The sequence below is a fragment of the Rattus norvegicus genome, chromosome 2, assembly GCF_021556685.1.
Source record: "Rattus norvegicus strain SHRSP/BbbUtx chromosome 2, alternate assembly SHRSP_T2T, whole genome shotgun sequence".
Classification (NCBI taxonomy): domain Eukaryota; kingdom Metazoa; phylum Chordata; class Mammalia; order Rodentia; family Muridae; genus Rattus; species Rattus norvegicus.
Genome location: NC_141535.1, coordinates 166878538 through 166906481, shown reverse-complemented (window position 1 = coordinate 166906481; position 27944 = coordinate 166878538). Strand labels below are relative to the sequence as shown.

At 40.1% G+C, this 27944-nt stretch overlaps 1 protein-coding gene across 1 annotated transcript in view; it reads right to left on the bottom strand.

The window, feature by feature from the left end:
* Positions 1-252: 252 nt before the first annotated feature.
* Positions 253-27944, bottom strand: part of Gask1b (golgi associated kinase 1B) — a 56546-nt gene continuing 28854 nt past the window's right edge. The window contains 2 exon segments of the mRNA NM_199105.2: positions 253-2174; positions 6959-7185. Coding sequence (NP_954536.1) covers positions 1967-2174; positions 6959-7185 — 435 coding nt within the window. The 3' untranslated portion in view covers positions 253-1966.

Here is a 27944-nt window from a genome sequence, read left to right as displayed (position 1 = left end):
GCCTTGAAAGCCAAGCCAAGAGACTCAGCTCTTCCCTTGGTCTGTCTTCTCTTAGACCTAACATTTTGGCTTTCTTTTTGACATGTCGGTGTGTTTGTATCAGTTATAATCTACACAAGTGTTTTTACCCCCATGATGTAGTCTATATTGCTGTGTTTTTAAAAGTTGACATCGATATCAAATTATTCTTCATCAGAATATGGAAAATGTTGTGTACATTAGGAACAAAACTGAAAAAGAGGAGACGAGAAATATGATAAAAATGTGTAATGCTTTATTTTTAAGTTTCCAAAAGAAGAAAAGGTCAGTAAATCAGCTTCTATGAAGGGAGGGGCACATTTCAGACAGGATGTCACTATGAACCGGACTGGCCTCAGATTTACAATCCTTCCACAGCTTCCTGGGTGCTGGGATTTCAGCTATGTATCACCGTAGCTGGCTATTCATGGTCTTTCAAATAAGGCACAGAAGAGTTGAAATCGAGAGAGACATAATATGCTCTAGATTCAAAGGCTCCATATAAGTAGGATAAGGAATGACCTGGCAAAGTCTCCCAGGACAGACAGACTCAGAGCATGAACCTTGTGTGTCTCAGTTCTTTCAACCCAGTGAAAAATTTGGTAGAGGGATTTGGGGAAGAATTAATTGAGACTTAATCTTGCTTAATTTGTTGCAATACGCTTTCTATCCATATGTTCTTTATGAGAAGATCCAGTCATGTGTGTTGGGTTTCATTGCAACTTCTTGTATTGAACTGATCTATATGTGTATTTAATATCTGATACCTAGATAATATCAATTTATCAATTTAATATCAATACCTAGGTAATATCAATTAAATCAGATGAAACCTAATTATACCAATGTAATCTTCTGTGATCAAAGAAAAACTTCATAAATTACAGCATATCCTTTATAAAATGACAAATTGTTAAGTATTCATTAAAAGTGGTCTGGGTTTATGGGCATAGTCATACAGTGTCTCTCTAACATGACTGAAGACCCAAGTGTGATACTGGCCACTCTGGGACATGGCATCACATACCTGTCTGTAATCCCAACACTTGGGAGACAGAGCATCAGAAGACCAGAAGGCCACTGATGAACAAAGAGTTCAAAGCCAGCCTGGGCTACATGAAACCTTAATTTTTTTTTTAAACCAACCAACCAATAAGAGCAGTAAGAGACTCTACAAGTAAATTTTCAAACAGGTAACAACATGCCTTACACTTCCTTAGTTTTCTAACCACAGGGCATAAATTGGGTCATAATTGAGACAGCAAAATTGAATTAATACATCATTGTTATGACATTTCTATGCTGTCAATAAACTTCTTAAAAAGGGAAGGATAGGAGGAGAGGTTTTTGTTTTTCAGAGGTAGCTGATTATCTGAGGCTCTAGAAAATATACTTGTCATTTGTAATGAATCTACTTCTATGTCTACTTAGAAGTTGTTTTAGGACTGCTGCTCGTGCAGAGCTCATGCCTCAAATTCCTGATGGAGAATTGCCTCTGAATAGGGTTGGGATAGCTGTTGTACCCATCAGCAATGAGAGGATGTCAATAAATTCACTGCTAGCAGCTGGTCAGATCAGTCAAATGTCATGGGAATGGTTTATTAGAAGAGCCAGTTTATACTGTCCCATCAAATGACATCAAAATGGTTTAAACATCAGTAGGAATAATCATTTGGGTCATTGCACAATGACAATACTGTGACACACATATCAGAGTCTTAAGTAAAAAATATCATCAGGCATTTTGCAATATGTTATTCTGAAACTTCTTGAATCTGCATACCTTTAAACTCTACAAACTTTTTTAAACTTAGTTCATGGTATAAACTGCGTCAGTTTCATGTATTCAACTATGCTGCCTCATTCCTAGAAACACTTAAGGTTGATACCTTAATTAAAGAAAAACCAAGTGTGACACATGTACAGCCCTTGAGGCGAAAGCCATTTGTCATTCGTTCATAGGTAATACTCTAGCTCCATGTGCGTTGATGTAGGTGATAAGGATTCTGGCTCTCCGCTCTATGACATCGATAAGCTTCTCAATCCCTTGCCTGCCTCCTTGACTTTCCCAATAAACCTGATCAAGGAACAGAGACTGCAGGAGCTTCTGCCTTAAGTGTTGACTCTTCAAAACAGAAACTGCAGATTCAGGAAACCTGAAAAGATAACACAATATTTCATCCTTAGCATTCTTTATGTTGCTCAGAAATATTCTTTCTTCCCCCACTTGCTCTGCCTTCATTAGTCTCATAAATCACATTATCAAATAATACCTAGAAAACCAAAATGTTTTTGTCACTGTCAAGCAGACACTTCCCCTAAAAATAAAATACAAGAAAAATGTGCTTTGAATGAACCAAATTATCTAATCCATTCAGAACTCGACATACTAATTCCTTATTTAAAGGTCATTAAAGACTGGCGAAGAGAGGCATAGAATTAAGATCTCATTAGGTCTGAAGATGTATTTCCCGTCATCTTAAGCTCCATGTCTCCTACCGAAAGCCTTTGTCTGCTCTCATCAGTAACAAGGTGGAGTTTGAGGGAAAAAAATGGTGAGAAGCAAAACATGTGTGGTTTCAGTGGAATATCCTCCCTGAGCAGCAGTTAGGTTTAAAGTGTGATGACCTCAGACTTGTGATAGAGCAAAAGAGAAATTATTAAAAAAAAAACTCAATTAAAGGAAGAATTTCCTCTGGTTCCAATTATAGAATTGAGGCATCCTGGCATGTATAGTCCAGTTCAAATGGATTCATCTACAAAACAACTCCCACATCTGGGACTTAGGAAACACTGAAGAGGAGGAAGTAGGGGTGTGTATAAATGTCAAAAGGTCAAGGAGTTTGCACCCAGAATGTCTCACAAACATGGCACAAGCTGAGTAAGAACAATAGACATGGTTAGGTGCAAGGCCAGTGTTTTCCTGAGTGGAGTATTACATGATGCTCTATGTCTTGAATGATCTTGAATGTCTCCCAAATCTCCATGCATTAAAGACTTAGTCCTTGGGATATTATGTCTGGGGGGTGGTGAACCTTTTAGGAGGCGAGGGGTAGTGGGAGATGGTGTCATTGGGGCACGCCTTAAAAGAGATGTTAGGACTCCACCCCTTCCTCGTTCTCTCTTTCAATTCCTGGTCATTGGTGAAAAGGACCTCCCCATCCTTGGCTATAAAAGTCCTGTTCATAAAGGAAAGCAAACCATTACTCTACTAGTGTCATTTACACTGCATTGGTTAAGGGAAAGGAAATGGCTAATATAAATACAGTAGCATTTAGTACCACCACAGTGTACTGTACCACTAAAAGATCAAAGAAGCAGAGCCAGGTGGCTATGTCCTGAAATCCCTAAAGTTGTAAGTCACAGTAAATCTTCCCATTTTGTATGATGATCACTTCAGTCATTACTTACAATAACAGAAAGCTGCCAATTGTTTTCAAACAAAGTCAGCAAAACTACTGAGCAAGGATATTCAATGACACCTCACTGGACATCCTGAAGTCACTTAAGAAGAACCTGACTGAATAATTGAGAGATTTCATTGAACTTGATTATATATATATAAACTAGACTAGAACCAGGGTCTAGCATGTATAGTGTCACAAGGTCTTAGAAAATTTCTGCTCATAGGTTAGGTTCTGCTACACCTCCAGCTTGGCCTCTTCTAGCTTGCAGAAGACCTGTGCCATATAATCACTGGGGTTCAAAGTGACTTTCAAATAAATTTAGTTGCACCCTAAAAACATCAGGGCAAGAACATATACTTAAAGACATATATTTAAAGACACACTTGGGGACAAGACACGTGACACATTAGACACTAGGGATCCAGAGTCAAGAATCCTGGTGATGACAGAGACCAAAGATTGCTGAGCTGGACAGAGTAAATAATCTTGTGTGCTCTGAGTCCCCTTAAAGCATGTACTGTGCAGTCTTGTGGGCTATGTCTTAGTGTTTTGTTGTATAATGTATTAATATCCATAATTATTATTTCTATAGCCTTTCAACCAAGTTAGCTTAGGCAGCATGCATGAGATGAGAATAAAACTGCCAGACTCTTCAATGACTAGAAGTCCTGTTCATAAAAGAAAAGAAAAACCATTATTCTGCTATTGGTTTTTACATTGCCTTGGTTAAAGGAAATATCAGTGTGTGACTCTAAGCCTAACAAAGACTTCACTTTTGCTTATTAATGTGTGAATTATATGTTTAAAGGAGATTTACCCTTAAATCCATTATACCCCATAATGCAGTTAAGGTTTAATCTTCTTTGAAAGAATAAATAAAAGTATTCATATTTTTGTGAATGTTTAAGATAGATAGATGTATGCCCTCGGCACTCTCAGTGCTGCAAAGAAATTTAAGTCCCTGTAATATCAACTTAATAAGAGATGTCTTAGGAATGTGAATTTCCCTATGCATAAATTTTCCTTGGCTCAGACATTTAAAAGAGAGAATCTGCCAAGCATTCTGCCTTCAACTGACAGAGCCCTAAAGAGCAGCAACAAGGGAAGGCTGGGGGGGGGAGCCTCCTGGCACTCTCAAAACCCACAGGAAAGTGTTGAGAGTTTACAAAATCCATGTTATCTAAGTACAAAGTTGGGAGGAAATGATTGAAATGTGGATATGAAACACACTGAGCCCCATGCCAGTAAGAGTATTAGCATGGGAGGAGGGGTATTAACATTAGAATGCAAACACAAGTTGCCACAAAGGAAAAACAGTGGCTATAGGCTTGGAAGTGATGAGTTCTACCATTAGCTTCAGACTTACTGGGCTGTTATCCTGATGTTCAGCTCTGGGGTGGGCGGTGCTGTCACTATCTTGTGAGCTCTTTTTTTTTTTTTTTTTTTGGTTCTTTTTTTCCGGAGCTGGGGACCAAACCCAGGGCCTTGAGCTTCCTAGGCAAGCGCTCTACCACTGAGCTAAATCCCCAGCCCCAAGCTCTTAAGCTTCCAATCAAACCTAATTCCTTTTGGAATCTTATTCCCAACTAACATGGGAACAAGTATGGCTCCACTTTCTGTGAAATTTACTCATGGCTTCCATAACTGAGGTGGGACTGATCAGACTTTGTAGCCAGCTCCAGCTACACTTTTTATTCAACATATTTTTATTGGTTATTTGGGAAATTCACATCATGCACCCAGATCACATTCACTTCCCAATCCTTCCAACTCCGCCCTCCCAACCTTGCGAACTTGCTCCTTCCCTGAAAAAGGAAGAAGCAAAAGAAAAAAAAGTTCACCCCACATGTGGCCCATACATATACAGCCACCCAATTAGACAAGATGGATGAAGCAAAGAAGTGCAGACCGACAGGAGCCGGATGTAGATCGCTCCTGAGAGACACAGCCAGAATACAGCAAATACAGAGGCGAATACCAGCAGCAAACCACTGAACTGAGAATAGAACCCCCGTTTAAGGAATCAGAGAAAGAACTGGAAGAGCTTGAAGGGGCTCGAGACCCCATATGTACAACAATGCCAAGCAACCAGAGCTTCCAGGGACTAAGCCACTACCTAAAGACTATACATGGACTGACCCTGGACTCTGACCCCATAGGTAGCAATGAATATCCTAGTAAGAGCACCAGTGGAAGGGGAAGCCCTGGGTCCTGCTAAGACTGAACCCCCAGTGAACTAGACTGTTGGGGGGAGGGCGGCAATGGGGGGAGGGTGGGAAGGGGAACACCCATAAGGAAGGGGAGGGGGATGTTTGCCCGGATACCGGGAAAGGGAATAACACTCGAAATGTATATAAGAAATACTCAAGTTAATAATAAAAAAAAGAAAAAAAGAATATTTATTATGATAAAAAAAAAGAAAAAAAGAAAAAAAAGTTCAAATTCTGTTGCCCATATATTCACTGAAGCACGGTCAAACTTCCCATGGCCAGCCCTCTAAAGAAAACTGAGTCCTTCTCCCCAATGCCCCTCCAGGCCTCCCCACCACTCTTCCCCCTGCTTCCCCACCAGAAGCCATCAATATGCGTCTGTACTATCCACAAATGCTTGAGTGTCCCACAAGACCCACTGTGTTCTTACTTCTACAGCACAGCTCTTTAGCTCAATGCTGCCTCCCTGTTTACTCTATATCCTTTCTAAGTCCTACCAAATGTCTCCCAAATGGTTTGAGTCACCTCTGAGTTTGGGGCCAATCTTGAGTACAACAATTCTTCTTTGTCTAGCTTCCTGCAGCCCCTCCTTTGTAGTTTTCAAGACCCAGCCCCATAGTGTGTCTGCCAAAAAGACTTCTGAGTACTCAAAAGCCCTCCTACCCAGTTTAAAGGGCCAGCTGTCCTCTGGTGCCCTACCCTTCAGAGAGCTCTTTCCTAACTATATTCATAATAGTCATGGGTTAATCATGAATCCAGCATCTTACCATGCATATTAGTTCCATGGACAGGCCAAATAGTTGATTACAGATTTAGACATTTCTATTGTTCCTGCCATGTTCAATCCTGTGCTCTCACAATGGAGCCTCTGTCACCTTATTATCATCCTCCTGACAGCCCTGCATATGTCCAACCTCACCCACATGGGTCTTCACAATGAAAGTTGACCATGGCAGTGATGGCAGACTGTGGCAGGAGCTGTGTGGGTGTAGATGTACTGTCTGCATCTCTATTCCCACACTTATAGTTTCTTTAGAAATTAAATATATCTAACACAAGGTGCGAGTTTTCACAAAACATTACTAATTATTAACATATACGTGGTCTTCCAAGATGTCACTCAATTAGAAAATGTACTCTTCGTTTTGGGCATACCAGATCCTTCCTGCAATTCTAGCCCCCTGAAAGCTGAAGCAGGAGGATGACTGCAAGTTTAAGGTCAGCTTGAATGACAACAAGTTCCAGGAAAGCCTGAGCTACACAGCGAATTCCAGAACAATCTAGAGAGTGGGATGGGACTTCCACAATAAACACAACACTTACTCTCTGATGCCTTCCAACAATTTGAAGTTCAAGTTGTCTTCGCTTCTGTCAAAGAAGCCCTTATTGTTGATGAAGACCAAATGCCTTGGGTCATTCTTTCGCTGGATAATGTGTGCTAAAGTCACAGAACTTTGGTCCTCACAGTTTGGCCTCAGTCCATTCTGTACACAGGCATCTTCCTTGCGAGGTCTGAATCCGCAGCAATTGGTATCCAAGCGATTATAAATCTGAAAATGGAAATGAAAACAAAATCCAAGATGCTGAGCAAAAGCTTGGGAAAGTCAGAACCGTTCCAAAGAATGGGAGCTGTCTGAACAGCTGACCTGCCAGAATCCAAGCAGGCCAAGCTGCTTTAATTAAAAGCAGCTGTCAGAATAAATCCATAGTTCAAAGCCCTGTGACTCAGATGTAGTCCTAAACATTTCCAGCTTCTGCTAACAGCAGATCGTCCAATTCAGGCGACCCCACCCTTGATATCCCCAGTTCCCACGGACACATGCAAGCATGTGGCCAGCAGAGTCTCTCGCTCTTGAGGAAAGAGAAGTCAGCGTGGTGTTTTTACAGACCCGGGGACTAGCTCTTGTTTTCTTCCTGGGTTTGGGTCCTGCAGACTCTTATTACTTTGTTGGCTTATAAAGTCTATTGTGCTGGACTGCAGTACTGCAGGAGTGAACCTGAAATAAGATAGAGGAACTCTATAGAACGAATGAGATCCAATGTGAAACATCAGCTACATTTTGGATCTGTGACAAAGCTATAGAGACTTTAGGGGCTTGTTACAGAACTCAAAAAAAAAAAGTAGCAAAGTTAATTAGCACATTGCTTAATATCACTGTTTTTGACCAAGAAAAAAGTAATACTTAATAATCAGAGTGAAGTAAACCTGAGCTCAGGAATTTAGTCAAACCACTGGTCTATACTTGTTAGACGGCAACCTTGGTAGGCATTCCTGCATGTCACTGACTGTGTTTGGTCACCTGTAAGCTATGACTTATTTATGTTATAAAGTTGGTAGAGAGATTAATAAAATACTGTACACCAACATTGAAGCATGACATATGTTATTTACAAACAAATGGGACCACAGTCCTAGCTATCCTAAGATGTTTGTGGCCTTGAGCCACAGATTAGACCTAATTATATGGCATACAGTCTTTATTTTAGATCTGAATGCTTCCCCCAAAGGCCCATCTAGCAGAGACTTAGTTCCCAGGCTAACAGTGTTGAAGTGGTAGAAACCTTAGAAGATGGGACTTAGGTCTTAAGTGATCGGGATAGGCCAGAGAAAGGGATTTGGAGCCTCACTACTCTTCTCAGTTTCTCAGCTTCCTCCTCCCTGTACCATTGCCTTCCTACAAGTCCAAAAGCAATGACGTCAGTCAGCTAGGGACTAAAGTCTGCCAAACTGTGGGCCAAGTTTAAACTGGCTGGAGGCCAGTTGTCATTATCACCACCATATATTCATGTTCAACTATATTAATATTCATGAGTAAATGAAATGTTTTCAATTTTTACTATACTAAAATAAACATTTAGAATTTAACTCTTAAGGACAAACTTTTTATTTATTTATTTTTTTTTTTGGTTTCGTTGGTTTGGTTTGGTTTGTTGTTGCTGCTTGAGACAGGGTTTCTCTGTGTGGCCCTTGGCTATCCTGAAACTTGCTCTGTAGAACAATCAGGCCTTGAACTCAGACATCCAATACCTACCTTCCAGCAGTACCACAAACTGGGGGCCAAGCCTTTAACATGGGAGAAAGAACATATGGGAGAATTATTATCCAAACTATAATAAAAGCCGTGAATGTTGAATGAGTTCATGTTTGATCATAAGCTCTCATGAATTTAAGCCCTGTCAGCATCTTTATAAGAATTATATTTTATAGTTGATATTTTTAAACCTCATGAAAGCATGAGCAATTAGAAATTGGAAAGAATGACAGAGGACCTATTTTTTATAGCCGTCCCATTTGACTGTTTCCTACAGTGTGTTCTAAAATGTTCTATATAATCTAATTTTGAGTCATGAGATATTCTGATGATTTCGCCAGTTCTCTGACAATCTGCTGTGCTGGACAAGTTTGACCAACATCACCACTGAGGACCAGTTCCTCTTCTGGGAAATCATGCCACCGATGTTATTCCGGGCCAAACATGTACTTGGTGAATACATTACCATGTGCCAAGTTTATGCCTATGCATACCTAGGGATGTACAGTCAGACTGCAAGGCCTTGGATAATGTGTTTTACCCAGTTATGTTGCTCTCTGGCTAGAGTAATGCACGTCCTTATATCTTTGCCCTTGTATAGCAATGGCTTATGTAGTTGTTAAATTATAATCTCCAAGCCATCTCAGAATTTTGTCATAGTTTTCCTCTGAGTCCCCATTCAATATACCAAGGATATTGGTATAATTCTTATCCCTTATAGTCCCTGAAAGTCAGCATTATCAGCCTGGCAGCTGGTTTAGGTATTTACCAAATACAGTTCTGTGTGCTTTCAAGATAGCTCACCAATTTTTAAAGCCTAATAAAGCCCATTCCACAAAGCTGTGAACCCCAGATGATATTTTAATGGGCTTGTTTAGTGCACGCATTAAAGCAAACACTTAAGCATTGCATGGTAAAGTACCCGCAGTGCCAATCTGTGTCTCCATTCTTAAATGGGCATCCTGGAAAGAAGCCCATTGTGGGTAAATGTTTTCAGATAAGCAATAATGACACCAATCACCATTACTGTTCGAGTTCTTACTATTTTATTAATTTACTTTATTTGGGTGCATGCATATGGTACGTACTATTTTATTAATTTACTTTATTTGGGTGCATGCATATGGTACGAATGCATGTGCATGACACCCTCCACACGTAGAGGTCAAAGGACAACTTTCAGATATGAACTCTATTCTTTCACCATATGGGCCCCAGAAATAGAACTCAGATCATCAAGGTTGGCACAAGGCACCTTTACCAACCCAGCCCAGGCATGTCACTGGCCCTGACTAAACTCATACTTTCTTATTCTACAGTACAAGAAGAATCATTTTTTAAAAAACAGTTTACTGTTGAAGAGGACTGCCAACCATCATTCTCCATAAAAGTACTCTTTCCTTTTTTAGAAAAAATATATCTTTTCAATGTTTACCTAACTAAAATTACACTCAGAAAAATCCAGGTGTTCCTGCCAAACTTTTTAAAGAGATGGGATAGATATTTTTAGATATATTTCCTTCAGGAGCTTTCCCCCTTAATTCTATTTTCCTTTGGTAGCAATCATTTTGTCTTTAGGAAAAAAAGATATCTTCTAAGTGACTTATGTTCTCTTACTGCACCTAAACCCAGGAAGCCTCTGCTCATGGCGTGGCTCTGAGAGCCATTAGAGGTCTGCAGAAAACCAATTCCGTTTTCCACAAAACCACACCCTATCCGGGTGTGTGTTCAAAACTAGGCACATCAAGGACTTGGGTGAGTTTATTTATATTGTCAAAGTAATAGGCTTAAACAACTAATTGCAGACAATGTCCAGACAAAGCAGCAGAAATTAAACGAAGAAACTGAGCTATGATAAGGAAGAGGCAGGTGACTCCTCTGGGCTCCCTTCTTCTCACAAAGAGGAGAACTCGGGATTCTAACCGGGAAGTAAAAGCTGTCTTCAGAGCACCATGCTCTCAGCCATCCTGATACTATCTTTTGGGTACTGTCTCCCGTCTGAGGCAAAAGAAGCATTTGTTTACATTTGCATAAAACGTTAAATGATTCTGCGTGCAATTAGTGTTGATTACAAGAGTTTCAGCAGAAGTACAAAGAACTTCAGGCCAGAACAGCAAGGAAAAATGCACGGAGGCAAAGTCATAAGACTTGAGTTTAAAGAGCCAGGGAGCAGGAGCTGGAGAAGAAATGCTTTATTACACTCAGTGGGCAAAAGTGCTCTGCAAAAATGCTCGGGGTATTTCTCACGGTGCTCACAGGCACTGTTTGCACTGGCGTTGCGGACTGGTATGAAGCGGGGTGAAGTGGCCTGTGTCCTCCTTTGGGCTGGTATGAAGTGGCCTGGGTCCCTGAGCGACACTGGACAGTACAGTTGGAGTGCACTGCTGGAACCAAAGAGAATATGAAGCCAATAGAAGTTAAAGTGTCATGCTCCGGGCTGGAGAGATGGCTCAGCGGTTAAGAGCTCCGACTGCTCTTCCAGAGGTCCTGAATTCAATTCCCAGCAACCACATGGTGGCTCACAACCATCTGTAAAGGGATCCGAAATCTTCTTCTGGTGTGTCTGAAAACAGCTACAGTGTACTCACTCTACAGTGTACTCACATACGTAAAATAAATAAAATTCTTAAAAAAAAAAAAAAAAGAAGTGTCATGCCCGTGTGAAAAACTCTGAAAATAGATTTATCTGAAAACTTTGCCATTCTCTCACATCGAACCAAAAGGACCGAATGCCAGTGAGCAGAACATCAGGGTAAATCATTAAAAGAATGAGAACTGAAATAGAGCATGCTGGGAAGCTGAAGGAAGACTATAATGAGGATGTTCTCACCTACACCGACAGTGAACTCCCATCATCCACATGTTATAGCATAAACCAGCCAAGTTAGATAAACCTGTACATTGGTATATACCAATTTTTCTTTCTTCATTCTTAACTAGTCTGCATGAACATAGGTGTGCATGTATGTATTTCTTGTTTAATGAGTCAGAATCTTAACATTCTTTGTGGAGGGGAGATATATATCTACCTATCTATATATAGATGTATATATGGATATAGATAGATAGATAGATAGATAGATAGATAGATAGATAGATAGATAGATAGATAGATAGATAGATAGATAGAGATATAGATATATAGATATATAGATATATAGATATATGTATATGTATATATGTATTAATTTGCATGTGTACACATGCATGGAGGTATATTCGTTCATATGTATAGGTCAATGTGGAAGCTAAAGACTGACTTCAGTATCTTTTCCTGTCACTCTCCCTGTTAGTGTTTCCAAAAATCTCTCACTGAACCTGGAGCTCATAGATGAATCTAGACAGGCTGGCTGATGAGCCTCTGTCTCTGATTGGTTGAGGCTGGCTGGCTGATGAGCCTCTGTCTCTGATTGGTTGAGGCTGGCTGGCTGATGAGCCTCTGTCTCTGATAGGTCTAGGCTGGCTGGCTGATGAGCCTCTGTCTCTGATAGGTCTAGGCTGGCTGGCTGATGAGCCTCTATCTCTGATTGGTCCAGACTGGCTGGCTGATGAGCCTCTGTCTCTGATTGGTTGAGGCTGGCTGGCTGGTGAGCCTCTGCCTCCGCCCCACACTCACTTTCTGGGGTTACAGATGTATACTCACTACCATCTTTTATATGGCAATTAAACATGCAACTCCAAGCCTTCATGAAAATTGCACAGCAAACATTGTACCAACTAAATTATCTCCCCATCTCCTCTCGAGTCTTACTGACTTCAATCAATCTATTTGGTTTTAGTTTAAAGTTTTTGATCCAGAATCTGTCTATACAACCCTGCCTGTCCTAGAACTTGTGAAATAGAAGAGAGATTCACCCACTTCTGCCTCCTATCTAGGAGGGTTAAAGATGTGTACCCCCACACCTTGCTCAAACCTTAAACAACTGTCATCTTTTGAACCCAAATTTAAGGGGGGAAGCTTGAATATTCAAGAAAGTATGTAGATAAACAGAAATTCTGCACAATGATTTACCCAAAGGCTAGTATGTTGTGGCGAGCAGCCCTTAATGAATCAACTCTGCTGAATGCTGTAACTCAATTTGGATTTGACTATGTACAGACCTTCAACAAAGGACTACCTTGTATTGAGAAAAGCAAGCACAGTAAAGTGTTAGCTATGCCAAGGGGAGAGGAACTTATAAAAGAGCTGTCAGGAGCAAGCCACCAGATGCCTCTTTGCTTTTGGCTAGTGTCTGTCTTTGGTTTAACTGTACTAACCATGGATCATGAATTCTGCATCTGGTAGAAAATCTACCATAATGCCTTGCATTACATTAGCATAACAGGCAGGTGAAATGGAAATCCCAGAAGAAAATTCTTTCTTTTATATGGCTGGCAGTTTCCTGGCAGAGTTCCTCTGACTTTCAATTATTTGATTGAACATCTCACTTGCTTGTTGAAAAAAAAATACAGGTAGAAAATAGGTCTTACTTTCAACAATTAATTTCAAAAGGCAGACACAGAGTCAAATTTACTCGAAGCACTCCAAGCATAAGAAAATACAAAACATTCGGGCTTGTTTGTCAGAGAAACTCACATGGGAAATGTGCTCTGGGGTTTTGTCCTATATAAACCTTTGCGTATTTGTGATGCTGCGGAGTTGATTTCCTACCATCTAGTGAGGAAGGTAACTTCATCATAAGAAGACCAATCTTAGACAGACACCACAGCATCTGTGGTGCCTGTTAATACAGGCACAGCTTCTTCCTTCAGGGAGCTACAGAAAGCAAAATTCTGAAGAGGAGAGAGAGGAGAGAAGAAAAGACAGGAAAGGGGAGGGAGAAAGAGAGGAAGAGGGAGAGGGAGAGGGAGAAGAAGAGGGAGAGGAGGAGGGGGAGGGAGAGGAGGAATGTGTTCTCCCCGTCCTGCACATATACCACTTGGGAACTGTGTCACATCATGAAGCAAGCCATCAATTTCACTTGTGTTCCATGCTGCCATGGCAACCAATAAGCAGGTTCACATGACTAGCAGGGCAGTTGAGGAATGATGAGAAATGTAACAATGCTCCTCTGTGTCTAACATCTACCGAGCAGCATGGGCTCTCAGTTCTTGTGTCTGTGAGCTGCTCTAACTCACCTCCACCCCACAATTTCACATTTAAATCGCTATCAATGGGCGCCAACTCAAGACGGATCTCTAGGTTCTTACATATTACAGATTCACACGGAAAGACGTAGTGTTGTCTCTCTGTTCAATGTTCAATGCTGGGAAGTACTTAGGATACAATGTTAAAAAGCTTCACTGTCTCATAGAAAGGCTCTGGATAAAGGCACTAGGCAACCAACAGCCTATTTTTAGGGAAAGAAATTCACTTTCTATAATTTGAACAAGCAGAGCTGCATAAAAATAGACTCTGCCCGAGACACACCCACCTTCCTGCAGTGAGTTTTAAAAAGCACTCAAATGAACAAACAGAAAAAGACAAGTATTTTTATATCCTGTGAAGTTCTGATTTGTAGACTGAATTTATATTAAGTAGAGAAATCTAACACAGGAAGAGGGGCTGGAAAGATGACTCAGGGATTAGGAGGACTGCTACTCACCCAAAGGATTCAGGTTCAATTCCCAGCCCCTACACAGTGGCTCCCAACAGTACATACTTCCAGTGTCAGGGATCCAATGCCCCCTTCTGTCCTCCCTGGGTCCCAGGCACACGGGTGGTACACATACATGTAACGAAACACTCACACACTTAAAATGAAAGGTCTTTAAAATTAAAAACTAAGCAAACAAAATGAAGATAAAACAATCTAATTTTTCCCTTAAGAATTTACACTAAAAAATTTAAACTAGGAGTGAAATATTGCCTAATCTACGAAAAAAATCTCCTTAAAAATGCATCCCTCGGATGAGACGAGGCAGCTTTTCAGCTCACATAAACTACGATTCGGAAGGAGCAAACCTCCTGTTTGTTTACATCTGAAGGAGCGATGCCACTGAAAACTGGTCTTTTGCACAGTGATATTTGTTCATATTTAGTGTTTACAAAGAATTCCTGCCAATTTTGTTTTTCTCGATAAGGTGAATCTGATAAGAGAAAATTGACAAGAATAAAGACGAACTAGGAGACGCTGCTCAGACCGTTCTGGGCTAGCATTGAAGAGGCAAATCTGACAGCTGCCTAGACTCATTTGCTTCATGAAACTCAATTAAAACGGTAACTAATTCTGACAAATTGATTATTTGCTAGCCTTTGAAAACATTTTGGTTTTGCTTCCTGAATCGGCCTTGCTGTCAAAGTTGTTTTCCCATCTACTATATACAACATCTCCCATTCTAAGATGAAGTCATATCTGTGCTTCTCATACATTAAAGCCTTATATGTAACCAGCTAATTTTTCTAAAACACGTAAACAAAACACTCATACACTTAAAATAAGTAAAATTTCTTTAAAATTAAGAACTAAACAAACAAAATGAGATTGAAACACCTATTTTTTTTCAAAAAAAAAAAAAACAAAAGCAAAAACAAAAACAAAAACAAAAAAAGAAGGCTGCAAAGCAATCCAAACCAGCATTCCCAGTCATTACATACTAACTAATAAAGAAAACAATTCCAAGAGGGTAACAGCCACCCAAAAAGAGAAACAAGAGCTGATTTCCACAGCAGCCTGCCATGGTGGGCCACACTAGGAACATGGGCTTACCACCGTGGATGTTACAGCTTCTTGTGCTAAGCACGGCTAATTTTATACATCATACCAGTGTGCTTCCCATCTTATAAAGAACGAATACTTAATAACTGTTAATGAAGACAGGCTCCACATGTGTTCACGATATGGATAACCCTGATGTGGGGATGAAGCCAGACTTCCATGTCTCCCTATCTGTTGTCTTACTAATGTCTCACCACGACAACTGAACTTTGGGATACAATACATGAGACTGCTGTAGATATTCTTCTCGTCTTGTCACTCGGGTATTTCAGAAGTATGTACTTATAGGCTCACATTTAATAAAGCGTCACTTCTCCAAGGTCGTTCTTGAGAGAATCTGGCACTTTCTCTGTGTGTTTTTCTGTGTTGTGCAGAGGGACACAAACTGGAGCTTTTCCTGGCACTGTGCTGCCTACCTTGACTCATGCTAAGACACTAACAAACTCACTAACTCGTGTAAATGCTAACACACTGAAAATGGCAAATGGAGAGAATAAACAAATCTCAACATGCTTATGATCCTGTGAAAAGCCTGCAAAATGCATTGCCCCAGACAAGGTTCCATTTGATTTGATCTTGTCACAGAAATGGTGTTTGAAGTTCCATGTATCTTTTAGTAAATGATGTCTGTAAACAGCAACATCAACATGGCTAGGGAGAGCGTGAGGATAACAGATACAATTCACAGAGCACAGGAAGTTCAAGAAGAAGGAAGACCAAAGTGTGGATGCTTCAGTCCTTCTTAGAAGGGGGAACAAAATACTCATGGGAGGAAATACAGAGACAAAATGTGGAGCAGAGACTGAAGGAAAGGCCATCCAGAGACTGACCCACCTGGGGATCCATCCCACATACAGTCAATCACCAATCCCAGGCAGTATTGCGAATGCCAAGAAGTGCATGCTGACAGGAGCCTGATATAGCTGTCACCTGAGAGGCACTGCCAGAGTCTGACAAATATAGAGGAGACTGCTCACAGCCAACCATTGAACTGGGAACAGGATCCCCAATGGAGGAGTTAGAGAAAGGATTGAAGGAGCTGAAGGGGTTTGCAGCCCCACAGGAAAAACAACAATATCAACCAACCAGACACCCCAGAGCTCACGGACTAAACTACCAACAAAAGAGTACACAGGGATAGAACCATGGCTCTAGTCGCATATGTAGCAGAGGATGGCCTTGTCGGGCATCAGTGGGGAGAGGCCCTTGGTCCTCTGAAGGCTCAATGTCCCAGAGTAGGGGAATTCCAGGGCAAGGAGGCAGGAGGGAGTGGGTGAGTTGGTGGGTGGGGGAGCACCCTCACAGAGTCAGGGGGAGGGAGATGGGATAGGGTGTTTCTGGAGGGGAAACCAGGAAAGGGGATAACATTTGAAATGTAAATAAAGAAAATATCCAATAAAAAAAGTCACTAATTAAAAAAATAAACTAAAATTAAAAACAGTAGTATATATGTAAGTATATGTATAACACTATATGCATTATAATGGTTCCAAGGGAATATCTGGAAGAATGGGCAGATGGATATTCATCAGTCCCAATGAGAGTTCAGAGTTTTTAATTTGCTTCACAACAGACTCATCCAGAAGTCCAACTACAAATTTCCTCTTTCCCGGAAACATGCTAGTTAAGTGAGTATCAGAATCATGCAATGATATTAGAAAGCAAGGCAAGGGCTAGTTCACATAACGTGTTAAACAGAAATTGAATCTCAAATGGCTACATAGAGAACCACAGACTTCTCCAAACTCATCATCTCTTCAGCAGCCCTGGGTATAACTACAGCTATGACTGAAACATTCTGTGTATTATTAATCTCAGCACGATCTGAAAGTACATGGCAACTGTGAAAATAAATTTTACAAGGCACATAACTAATCAATATGCTCTTCATGTCAGCTAGCAATCAAATTAGAATTGACCAGGAAATACTTGGTTATCACAAAAAAAAAGAGATTATGTATCTCATGATTTTGACTTTCTCTCTTTTACTTAATATAAAAGCAAGTACCTAGGTCAGCCAACATCCGAGTGTAGAGAAATCAAGGACAGGAGTACCTGAAAATTAATATATGTGTATATACATATATATATATGTATATACACACATATATATATATATGTATACACACACACACACACACAAAGTTCTACTTGCATATAACCCAGTGATCCTATACCTGAGTACAAATCCAAAAGAAAAAAAAAGAAAAAGAAAAAGAAAAAGAAGAAATCAGTGTGTCCAAGGGACATCTATGTCCCATGGTCTCTGCCATATTCCATGTGGCAACCAAACCATGAAATTATATCATGCATCCATTCAGATGGATGGAGAATAAAAACATGAGTCACACATGGAGAATTATAGATGAGACGAAAATCCTGTTATTTTGGGCAACATGGACAAAACTGGAGAACATTATATTACATGAAATAAATCGAGCATAGAAAGATAAATCCCATGAGTCTCACCCAGCTGTGGAAGCTTAAAAGGTTGATGTCATGGAAACTGCATGAGGACTAGCATTTCCCAGACACTCGCAAGGGCTGGGGAGGGATGATAAGAGAAGATGATTGATGGGCACAGGGGTGCAGCTTGGTAGAAGGAATAAGGAACTGTTGTGTGGCACAGTAATGTAACTGTGGTTGACAACAATTAATTGCTTATTTCCAAAGAGCTATTAGAGCTTTTGGGCTTTCCAAAATTAGAGATGGAGGTGATTCCGGTTATCTGCCTCCAACAGCACAAATTGTATGTGATATTGAAATACTGCAGTGGCAGGTAAATATGTACAGTAAAAAATTTTTTAATATTTAGAAGAAAAATACATTAATATTCTTAAATATTTCACATTGAGAGCAAACATCCCGGGAAGCGATTTGCTCCTTAACATGGAGCATAGGTTTTGAGGCACAAATTATTATGAAAAGAAAGTGGGCTGTGGGAGACATGATTGTACCAACCTGTAATCCCAGCATACAAGAGAACCGCCAAGGAAAGAGATCATGAGTTTGAAGCCAGCCTGTGAGACCCTTTCTAAAAACTTAAAAAGAAAAGAGGAAAAAAATGAAACCAGCTTGTCTCCAAAAAAGTAGATGTTGACTGCTGAGGCCAGCTGTTGGTTCATAAGCCAAGTGTGAGTTAACATAGCTAAAGACTCCTCTCCCCCCCTCCCTCTCCCTCTCCCTCTCCCTCTCTCTCTCCCTCCCACTCCCCCTCTCACTCCTCCTCCTTCTTTCTCATAGCCAGCATAAAACAATTAAATAGCTTACATGATGTGAAGTGAGAGAATGTAGTTTCTAAACCTCAAGTAGAAAGGAAAATCATCATAGCTCAGTGCACACATATTTGTTTTCCCATCCTGTTATATTATTAAAGAGAACATTAGCACCAGCAGTGTTTTCCATTTAAGGCTCATAAAAGTGGAAAGCATTTGCCTCTTGAACTACAGACCCACTCTCTCCTTCCTCCCTTCCCAAGGTCTCCACAAGGCCTAATTGTCAGAGAAAACCTGTCAATCTCTGCCAAGGAAGACCTCCCAGTGAACGCAGTTTGAGGTGTGAGATCTAAAGGTGCTATCCTCTTAAAGGAGATGTATCAATGAATGGTTAAAGAGGAAGCAGATGAGAAGAACAACCACAAAGACAGCTGGAGTGAAACACTACTGAAAAACAGAACACAGAGAGGATGTTTTGTCAATGTCAAGAGGCAAGCCCTCAAACCTCAAATGAAGCCAACAAGAAATTATAGAAATCCCACAATAAAGATACACTGGCTTTCATCAAAACCCATCCATGGTTTTCTAGATGTCTGTAATTCCCAATTTGGTATATTAAGTAACATAAGAAGTGATGAAACACACTAACAGGAACAGAATAGCTGATTAAACATACATACATACATACATACATACATACATACATACATACATACATACATACATACATACACATTTAAATCACATACCCGATTCAAATCAAATACCTCGAAAGCAAAGCAAAGCTTCCTTATGTTATTAAAATGGTCACAATCAGGGGCTGGAGGGATGGCTCAGCAGTTAAGAGCACCGACTGCTCTTCCAGAGGTCCTGAGTTCAGTTCCCAGCAACCACATGGTGGCTCACAACCATCTGTAATGGGATCCGATGCCCTCTTCTGGTGTGTCTGAAGACAGCTACAGTGTACTTATATATAATAAATGAATAAATCTTCAAATAAAATAAAATATTCTTTAAAAAATAAAAAAATAAAATAAAATGGTCACAATCAATGAATTCATGCTCTTAATATCTGCCACATCAAGATCTGATTTCATGCCTGGAGAGATGGCTCAGTGGTTAAGATCTGTTCTTGCAGAGAACCCAGAGTCTAAGATTCGATTCTCGCACCCATGTGGTGATTCCCCATCCTCTGTAACTCAAGTTCTTGGGGAAATGTAACACCTTGGGGAAATGGGATCCAGACATGCATGTGGTGCACAGACATATATGCAAGCAAACACTCATACACATAAAAAATAAAATTAAAAAAAAATAATCTGGTTTCAAGCTGGTCATTTCCTGGTCAATGTCTTGTTCTGGCTTGGTTGTTTGGTTGTGTGGTTGGTTGTTTTTTGGGGGTAGGAGAGGTTGGTTTTGCTGTTGTTGTTGTGTAGTTTTGTTTTCTTTGTTGGTTTTTTTTTTTTTTGGTTGCTTGTTTGTTTTTTGAGACAGAGTTTCTCTGTGTAGCCCTCGCTGTTCCAGAACTCATTCTGTAAACCAAGCTGGCATTGAACTCAGAGATCTGCCTCTGCCTCCCAAATGCTGAGATTAAAGACAAGTGCCACTCCCACCCAATTAATGCCTTGTTCTTGATCTGTTCTTAGGAATATATCCTCCCTGTTATTCACCTTCAGCCTTCCCCTGTCCTTCCTTAGTTGTTAAAGGTACGGAAGTAAGAAGGTGCAGAGAAATGTAGGCACCTGAATGTGTAGTGGGCCACCTTTTGAAAATGCACACATATCCACTTCTGTATATGAACTCGTGGGTGTATGCATGTAGAGGGGTTTCCAGATAGCTAAGAAGCCCATGTTGGTTTCACGAGAGGGATCACATCTGGGAGAAGACAGAAGAGTGGGGCATGAGGACGAAGACAGGAATCAAGTCTTCAGAGAGAAGATGGAAAGCAGATACGCAAAAAGGTTGACAAGATCATTCTGAAAGATGGAATGCTGTGTCCTGCTTTGTTGGCCCATGTGCTTTTGGATTTAAAACAAACAGAAACCCCCTCCACTAAGAGAATCCAAGAGTGAAATGTTGATTTGTCTTAGTCTATAGATCAAGGGCCCATCAGTTACCAAATACATCCAGAGGTGTTCGTTGTAGTCTTCCTGTCTATATAAAAATGAGAGCCCACCCTCCTGCACCTGTTTAACAGGCCCAAGGAAACTGGCCTCATATGAGCTTGCAAATGGAAACAAAAACTAAATAAAAATAAACAAAAAGATGTAGGCTTGGAGTCTTGGAGTTTTACATATTAAGATCCTAATTGATCACATGGCGTAGGCTTTAATGAAAGCCTGTTTTCCAACAAACTGAAGTAAGTACATATGCCATTTAAAATAAATAAAAAGCTTTGGCATATGGCAGGAATGATTAATAATTTGAGGCATGCTAATAGTAATATGCTTATATGCTTTATCTTCTAGTGATGCATGCCGAAATGCATACAAATTAAGCAATACAATGTCTGTGACTTCCTCCAAATTAGTACAAGGCATAGGAAATAGGTAGCATTAGAGAAGGGACAAGACTGTCATGAGCTGGGAATTGTGGACAGATACTCTGAGGTTCATTACAATGCCTTACCTGCTGGTATATTTTTGATGTTTTTTTCATTTAATCACCTTATGTCTTCATTTACTTTGGTCCTGAGGATAGTTGCTCACACATGCTAACCATGTCCTCCATCACTCAGCTATAATGCTGGCTTCCATAATAACTCTAAAAGCCCTCAGGCATTTAAACTTCATTGCCCAATCAAATGGAAGTCCTTACAGATTATTTTAGTTTTCTGTGAGGTCGATTCAGTGACGGTTTGCACAGTAAATGTCAGCCGAGAAAGACAAGGAGATCAGTTGGGAGCTTAGATGGCATCTGACTCATGTGGAGAGAGTCTGATTAAGGTGCATTGACAGGAAGGAGAGATAGATAGGCATATGGGAGTCGTTTCGAAGAACTGTCAAAATCTGCTGTGGCTTGACTGTGAGGCACAAAGCAAAGGAAGGCTAAAAAAGATGACTCAGAATGTAGAAACCTCCAGATTTAACGGTTGTGTAACGGAGAAAAACAGGTAGGTCAAGAGAGGAAGTCATTAGCGGTGAGTTGATAAAAATACCCCCAAGCATTGTGAGAACCTAAGGGACTGACTGCTATCGGAAGCAAATTCTTTAACTAGGCATGCACAAAAATAATGCCTAGTCGATTGTGTGATTTATTTATAAGTCAGCTGTCATGAATTAAATGTACTGTAATAGAGTAATCGAGTGAGTTAGTTAGCTGGGTGTAAGGAGCACACCTGGAATCCCACACTCAGGAGACTGAGGTGACCAGACTGAAGGGTTCAGACAATCATGGATACACAGCAAGACTCAGCTCAAAAAGAAAAAAGAATAAGCTCAAATCTGTTTAGAACTAACATAAAATAGCCCCAAACCTTCCTTATAGCAATAATTCTTACATGGTTTATCCATTTCATCTAATAAAAAAAATTTCTTGTTCTTTTAAGCAATCTTGTAAGTAGTCTTTCTTTTACATCATGTCCAATTTCTCTACTTTCTTAAATAGTAAAATGCAAGAAACACATGTGGATGCCCCATAAACACCAAGGTTTCTGGGCGGTCCACTCAGTTATTAGAAATGATACTAGATATTACAACGAAATTGCAATTTCACAAGATGAGTTTAAAAGAAGGGGAGATCTTGGGACGAATTCTTAAATAAGATAACATCATTATCTTCCTAAGCACAAGCATTAAATGTACTAAGAAGCATCGATCATGCTGAAATAATTTTTCTTGAATTTCATTGGAGAAACGAGACAGTATAATAAATCTAAAATAACCATAATAAATGTCAGTGTTTGGCATGTCTCCCCCTATGAAATTTGACCTTGGCCAGTTTTTAAAAATAATGTTTCTTTTATCTAGAAAATTTCATCTATGTGTATAATGAAACAAGATTATATCCAGCCCCCATTCCACTCCAGCTTCCCTTATATGCCCTCCAACGTGTCCCCTTACAACTTCATATCACCTTTGTTTGTTTGTCAACAGCCAAATAAGTCCAATGAGTGCTGCCAGTATGAGCATGGGGGTTTGATCATCCACTGCCAGTTACCACACTCTCAAACAAATGACGGTTCTCTTTTCCCCAGAAGCTATTGCCTGCCAATAGTTCTTCGGTAGGGCACTGCCTACTGTCCTAGAGAGCACATGACACCTCTATGAACTCGGTCATTTTTAATGTTCAGAAAGCATAGTCCATACATCCTTTACCTGAGTAAGAGATCTGGTGCCAAGGAAACCATTCTGATTATTTCATACTCCCCATAAGAGAACTGGGATGCTATATCAACAAACAATAAGGAGGAGAAATATAGCTCTGCAGACTCTTAGCTCCTCTCTCTCTCTACTTTTTAGGTCCTAGACAATTCATCAAGAGAGCTAACCACTATATGAAGCTAATCCCAGACTTTCTTTGCCATTTGTTCCTAAGACATTATTTGAGGCCATCATCCCTCCCTCACTATTGCAATCAAGTAAACAAGAAACTGCACCATTTGTTTGAACTTGCCGAACAGGGCAAGATATCATTTACATATGCATGGCCAGAGATCACTTAAATGGATAATGCTCTCATTCTGAAAAACAACAAAAGCTAAGCTAAACTGTGTTAAGTCTCGATGTCTGGAACCCTGGACTACTCTACCTTCTGCCACCAGAATGCCCACCTGTGACAAGTCTTTCTCACTGGCTGCAGATGTCGGCAAGTGAGAGCCTTGGTCTCTGAGAAAGCAGAAGAGAGGATGCTTGGGAGTCCTTTATGAGCTATCAAGGGGCCATAAGCAGAATCTTTCTTAGACTTGCAGAGAATGGTCAAACCGAATAAAGCTTCGTTTGTAAACAATAACAAATTCTGCCTTCTATAAAAGATGGCTGAGGGTGGAAGACTGGAAAGAAGGTCCACTGGGCAAAGTGCTTATGCACACATGAGGACCCAAGAACCCACATGGAAAGTTAGGGTGGCACACACTTGGGATCCCAGTGCTGGCAGGGAAAGGCAGGAAAATCTCAGCAGCTAACTGGCCAGTTAGTGAACATCTCCAATATGAAAGCATACACACCCACATGCAGATACACACACACACACACACAGAGAGAGAGAGAGAGAGAGAGAGAGAGAGAGAGAGAGAGAGAGAGAGAGAGAAGATGGTTGGAATTTTTGCTTTCAACCTACAAAGATCAAAGCAAGGGGAATTCTATAGAGGTCATCCCAGAGCAAATTCCGTAGGCACCAGATGAAAAGGGGGCAAGGATAACTGGAGGAGACGGCTGTCAAGACAGGAAAAATGTGGCTAATCGTTGAGTTTATCACCATGAGTCCATTACTCACAGCCATCTACGCAAAAGCTACATTTGGAAAACAGGAAGTTTCTTCAGGCATCATTTTCCCATTCAAGGTACTTTTTCACACTTTGAACTCTTTAAGATTCTTCTCCATTAAAATCTCTTCCTATGGAGTCCTGCTTTTCTGGATAAAATGCCAAACTCCCTAACTTCTTTCTTGAGCCAAACATTTGAGAATAATTCATGGCTTTCCGTTTCTTTCCATAAGATTTAAGACTTAATCGTGGTCAGTGATATATTCTACTATGGTTATCTTTCTCTCATTTTAAATTGTGTAAGTCTGAATGCAAGATATTATCTCTTTCAACTTTTTTATGTACAGCATTAAATTCCCCTCTGTGTCTCGAACAAAAGAAGACCTGGAAAGTCTAAGTAGAAAGAAACATGCTATAATGTTTTGGTAATAGTGAAAGCAAATATTTCTGAATACACAACTACTATCCCCTTAATGTAAACATTCATTCATTAATTTCTCATTCAAAGAATGACTGAAAAAAATCTAAGTCCATCAAGCAATAAAAAGATGGCAAATGTTCTCTCTTCATTAGATTCTTCCATTTATTTTTTCTAATTCCCTTTCTTTAACATTATTTACTTTCTGTGTTATAAGCAGTTTTCCTTTCACTTGTAACAATCATAATTTGACACTTCATATCTAGTATTTTCATGTAACTGGGTAGTTTTCCTTGACCAAAAAACAGTGTCCTAAGAGCTGCATGCAGCATTTCTAAACATGTGGCTGAAAACAGAAAGTTTACAAGTCGAATAAGAGAAAAATTTGCCCCTGAGAAATCCAGAGTTGTCAGAGATACAGAGTTGTCAAAAAGAATTAAACCACAATAAGAAAAGACCTAGAAGGGATGTATAGCAGTCCATAAGCATTCAATAAATTAAAATATTTGTAAATGACTTGCAATTTAATGAATAAAATAATGAGATTGATTTATTTACCTCGTATGTACATCTTTGAATTTCTAGGTGTTTAATTTGCATAACTAATGAAATAATACTGAATATGTATCAAGCATCATTCTAAATACATAAAGGTATGTATAAAAGTAATTTGCTCTTTCATTAGCCCTCTATGTGGTGTGAGTGTCCTATTTTACAGATGGAGAAACCGAGGAGAGTAAAGCTTAAGTGATTCTCAAAGCTAAGAAATGACTGCGTCGTGGTTGACATTCAAATTCTGCAGATTAATTCCTCCTCAGTTTCCAACACTACAGTAGAGGCTCCTAGTTCAGGAAACGTGGTTCTTGTGTTCTGACGTCAGTCCTCTTATCTAATCTTTTGAGAGAAATTGGGACAAACCTTAGAGACACAAAGCATTTTCTAGAATTCTTTGTTTTGTCATCCCTATGGTGATAAATTTTGATTTGTGCAGTTCATAGCCCCACACTTAGAGAAGAAAAGATGGCTTGTGGCTCTTTTGCACTTTACAGAGTCAGTAATATGGTTCAGCCTTTCTGAATTATACATTTGTTAATTGAGTGAAACAAATGAACACTGTATGCAGAGAATAACAACCATTCTGTGTTCCCTGGTCCTTGCTCCAGCATCACAGAGCTAGTGACTATAGCTTGCTCCAGGCATAATTTGTCTAAAATTGTTCACAAAATCTACTCTCTGCTTTCCCAAGCTCCACTTTTATAGGCATGTTTCTGATTAAATAACAACTCCATGTTATTGAATAGAAAAAATTTTTACCAATCATTAACTAAGACGATACTTGAGAATGGGTCTGTTTTTATAGACTTTGTTTCATAAACTCCAATTTCTGACAACAATTTATGATGCTAAATATAAAAAGTGAAAGAGCCAATTATAAATGACCTTACATGAAATGCAAAACTGCTCCTTTGGTATTAGGAGAATCAAAAGGAAAATATTACAGTAATCTAGAATGTCTCTTAAAGGCCCAATCATAGAAGGATTAGTCCCAGTGATGTACTATAGGAACGTAATGAAACCTTACATCCATCAGATTTAAAGGCAAGGCACCAACTCACTGGAAATAGTCTAGCATAGCTTTTCCCCCCAGGCAAAACATTATGGTAATGGTCATGATTAATAAGCAAAACAACACAATGATAGCCCAGTCTCTGGTGCTAGCAATGGGTCTATTTACACTTCTAAGTAGCAGAGAGAGAGAATCTTGGCTTGGGATTCCAGCCTTTTATGAAACTATTTCCTTCTAATTGAAACATTCCCTCCTGCAGAGAAAACGAAAACTTAGGAAGCTAATGAGACCTACTAAGGTAGGTCTACTAAGCAAAGGAAGTTCATGAAACTTACATTTAAGTACAAGACCTACAAGGCACATTCTCAGGGTTATATGAGCAATAAACAATGACTGAAGAATGAGGACACTCTTTGTAGCCTTCAAGTTGGGCACTGGGTTCCAGTGATGCTGCTTTCATGAACCCATCATCCATAGCAGTGTGAGCTTTTGGTGGTTCAGTTGCCTTTGGATTGGCCATGTTTCTACAAGCAACCCCAATAAATGAATTGATTTGGCAAGCTAGAATTGGATGGAATCATTTCTTTAGTCTGTCATTAATGGCCTGCCTAAGATACATGGACATTTGCTCTCATCTATCCAGGAAAAGTCACACAAGATAGCTGGCACCCAAGGACCCACAAAACCAGAGAAGAGTTGGGATGAGCATTTATGCAGCAATTACAATGGGTGTACTTGAGGCTCATCCATCTGAAGATGAAGCAGCCACAAGAGAAATCTAACACATTACATTGTTCCCATGGGTATGATTTATTATCCTGCTATAGTGGCAATTGCATAAAGGAGAGAAATCGCACACGCAACTGATAGAAGGGGTTTAGAACAATGGACACCTTAACACCCCAGTTATGCACAATCCAAGGGCCTAAGGTGTTAGTCACTCTGGAGCAGTGCTGCACATTTATTTTCTCATGCTCACTACTAGAGTTTAAAAGTATGAACTCTCATGGGAACATACGAAGCAGAAACAAGCTTTATTTAGAATTAGAGAAAAATGAGAAATTGAGGGGATAATGAGGGAAGCTCGAGAGTGGGAGGAATTTCCAAGAGAGAAAAAGATGTCAAAACCTTCCTTGTCTGGGGTTTTATAGGCCTGTGGCAAAAACTGGACAAATGACAAGATAATTATCCTGAGATTGGTTGACTCTCTGGGCTACATTGGGTCAACTCAATAAATACCCACATACTCTCCAAGTTTTCCTGGTCAACCATGGAGGTGATAACAAGCCTAAACATGATCTAAATATACACTAAACATCCCCCTAGGTGTGGTTAGAGCCCATCCCTGAGATCTCTGATTTGTGCTGACAGGTACTAATTTGACTGCTAACTTAGTCACTGGCTGCCATTGCTACCTCTGACATTGCAATGTCTCATATACTGTTCATGTAATAAGCTCTCGTTCTCACATTTTCATGAGCAACTTGTATCTTTATCATGGCAGAGTTAACTCTGTCACAGCTTTATATTTAACTACCTGTCAATGGGATCGGCTGGAGTGGTCTCTTAGGTGGAAGGTTCCTCTGAGAAGCCATGCTCAGTTTCAATTTAGATTTAGAATTAGCTGCATTTCAAAGCAAGAGAATGTGAAAAGGCTATAGAGGCTTCCTTTTTTTTTTTCTCAAAAGCTTCAGGAAGGGGCACCAGCTTGTTATAGCTGGCTAAGAGCCCTCTTCTTCCTCTTATCTGGTCCTGTTGGCTGTCTCTCTGTCTTATCCCTAGTGTTCCTGGCTCCCAGCTTTAACTCTAAATCCCTGTGTTATCCACTTGCAACCTTCACCACAGGCCCTTTTCTTCTACCACATACTGGGAGCTAGCTCCTAAGCCACAACCAAGGTTGAACCATATCAGGGTGGAGCACCCTTGGGGGACACTCAAGGTGACTAACTTTCTCTCT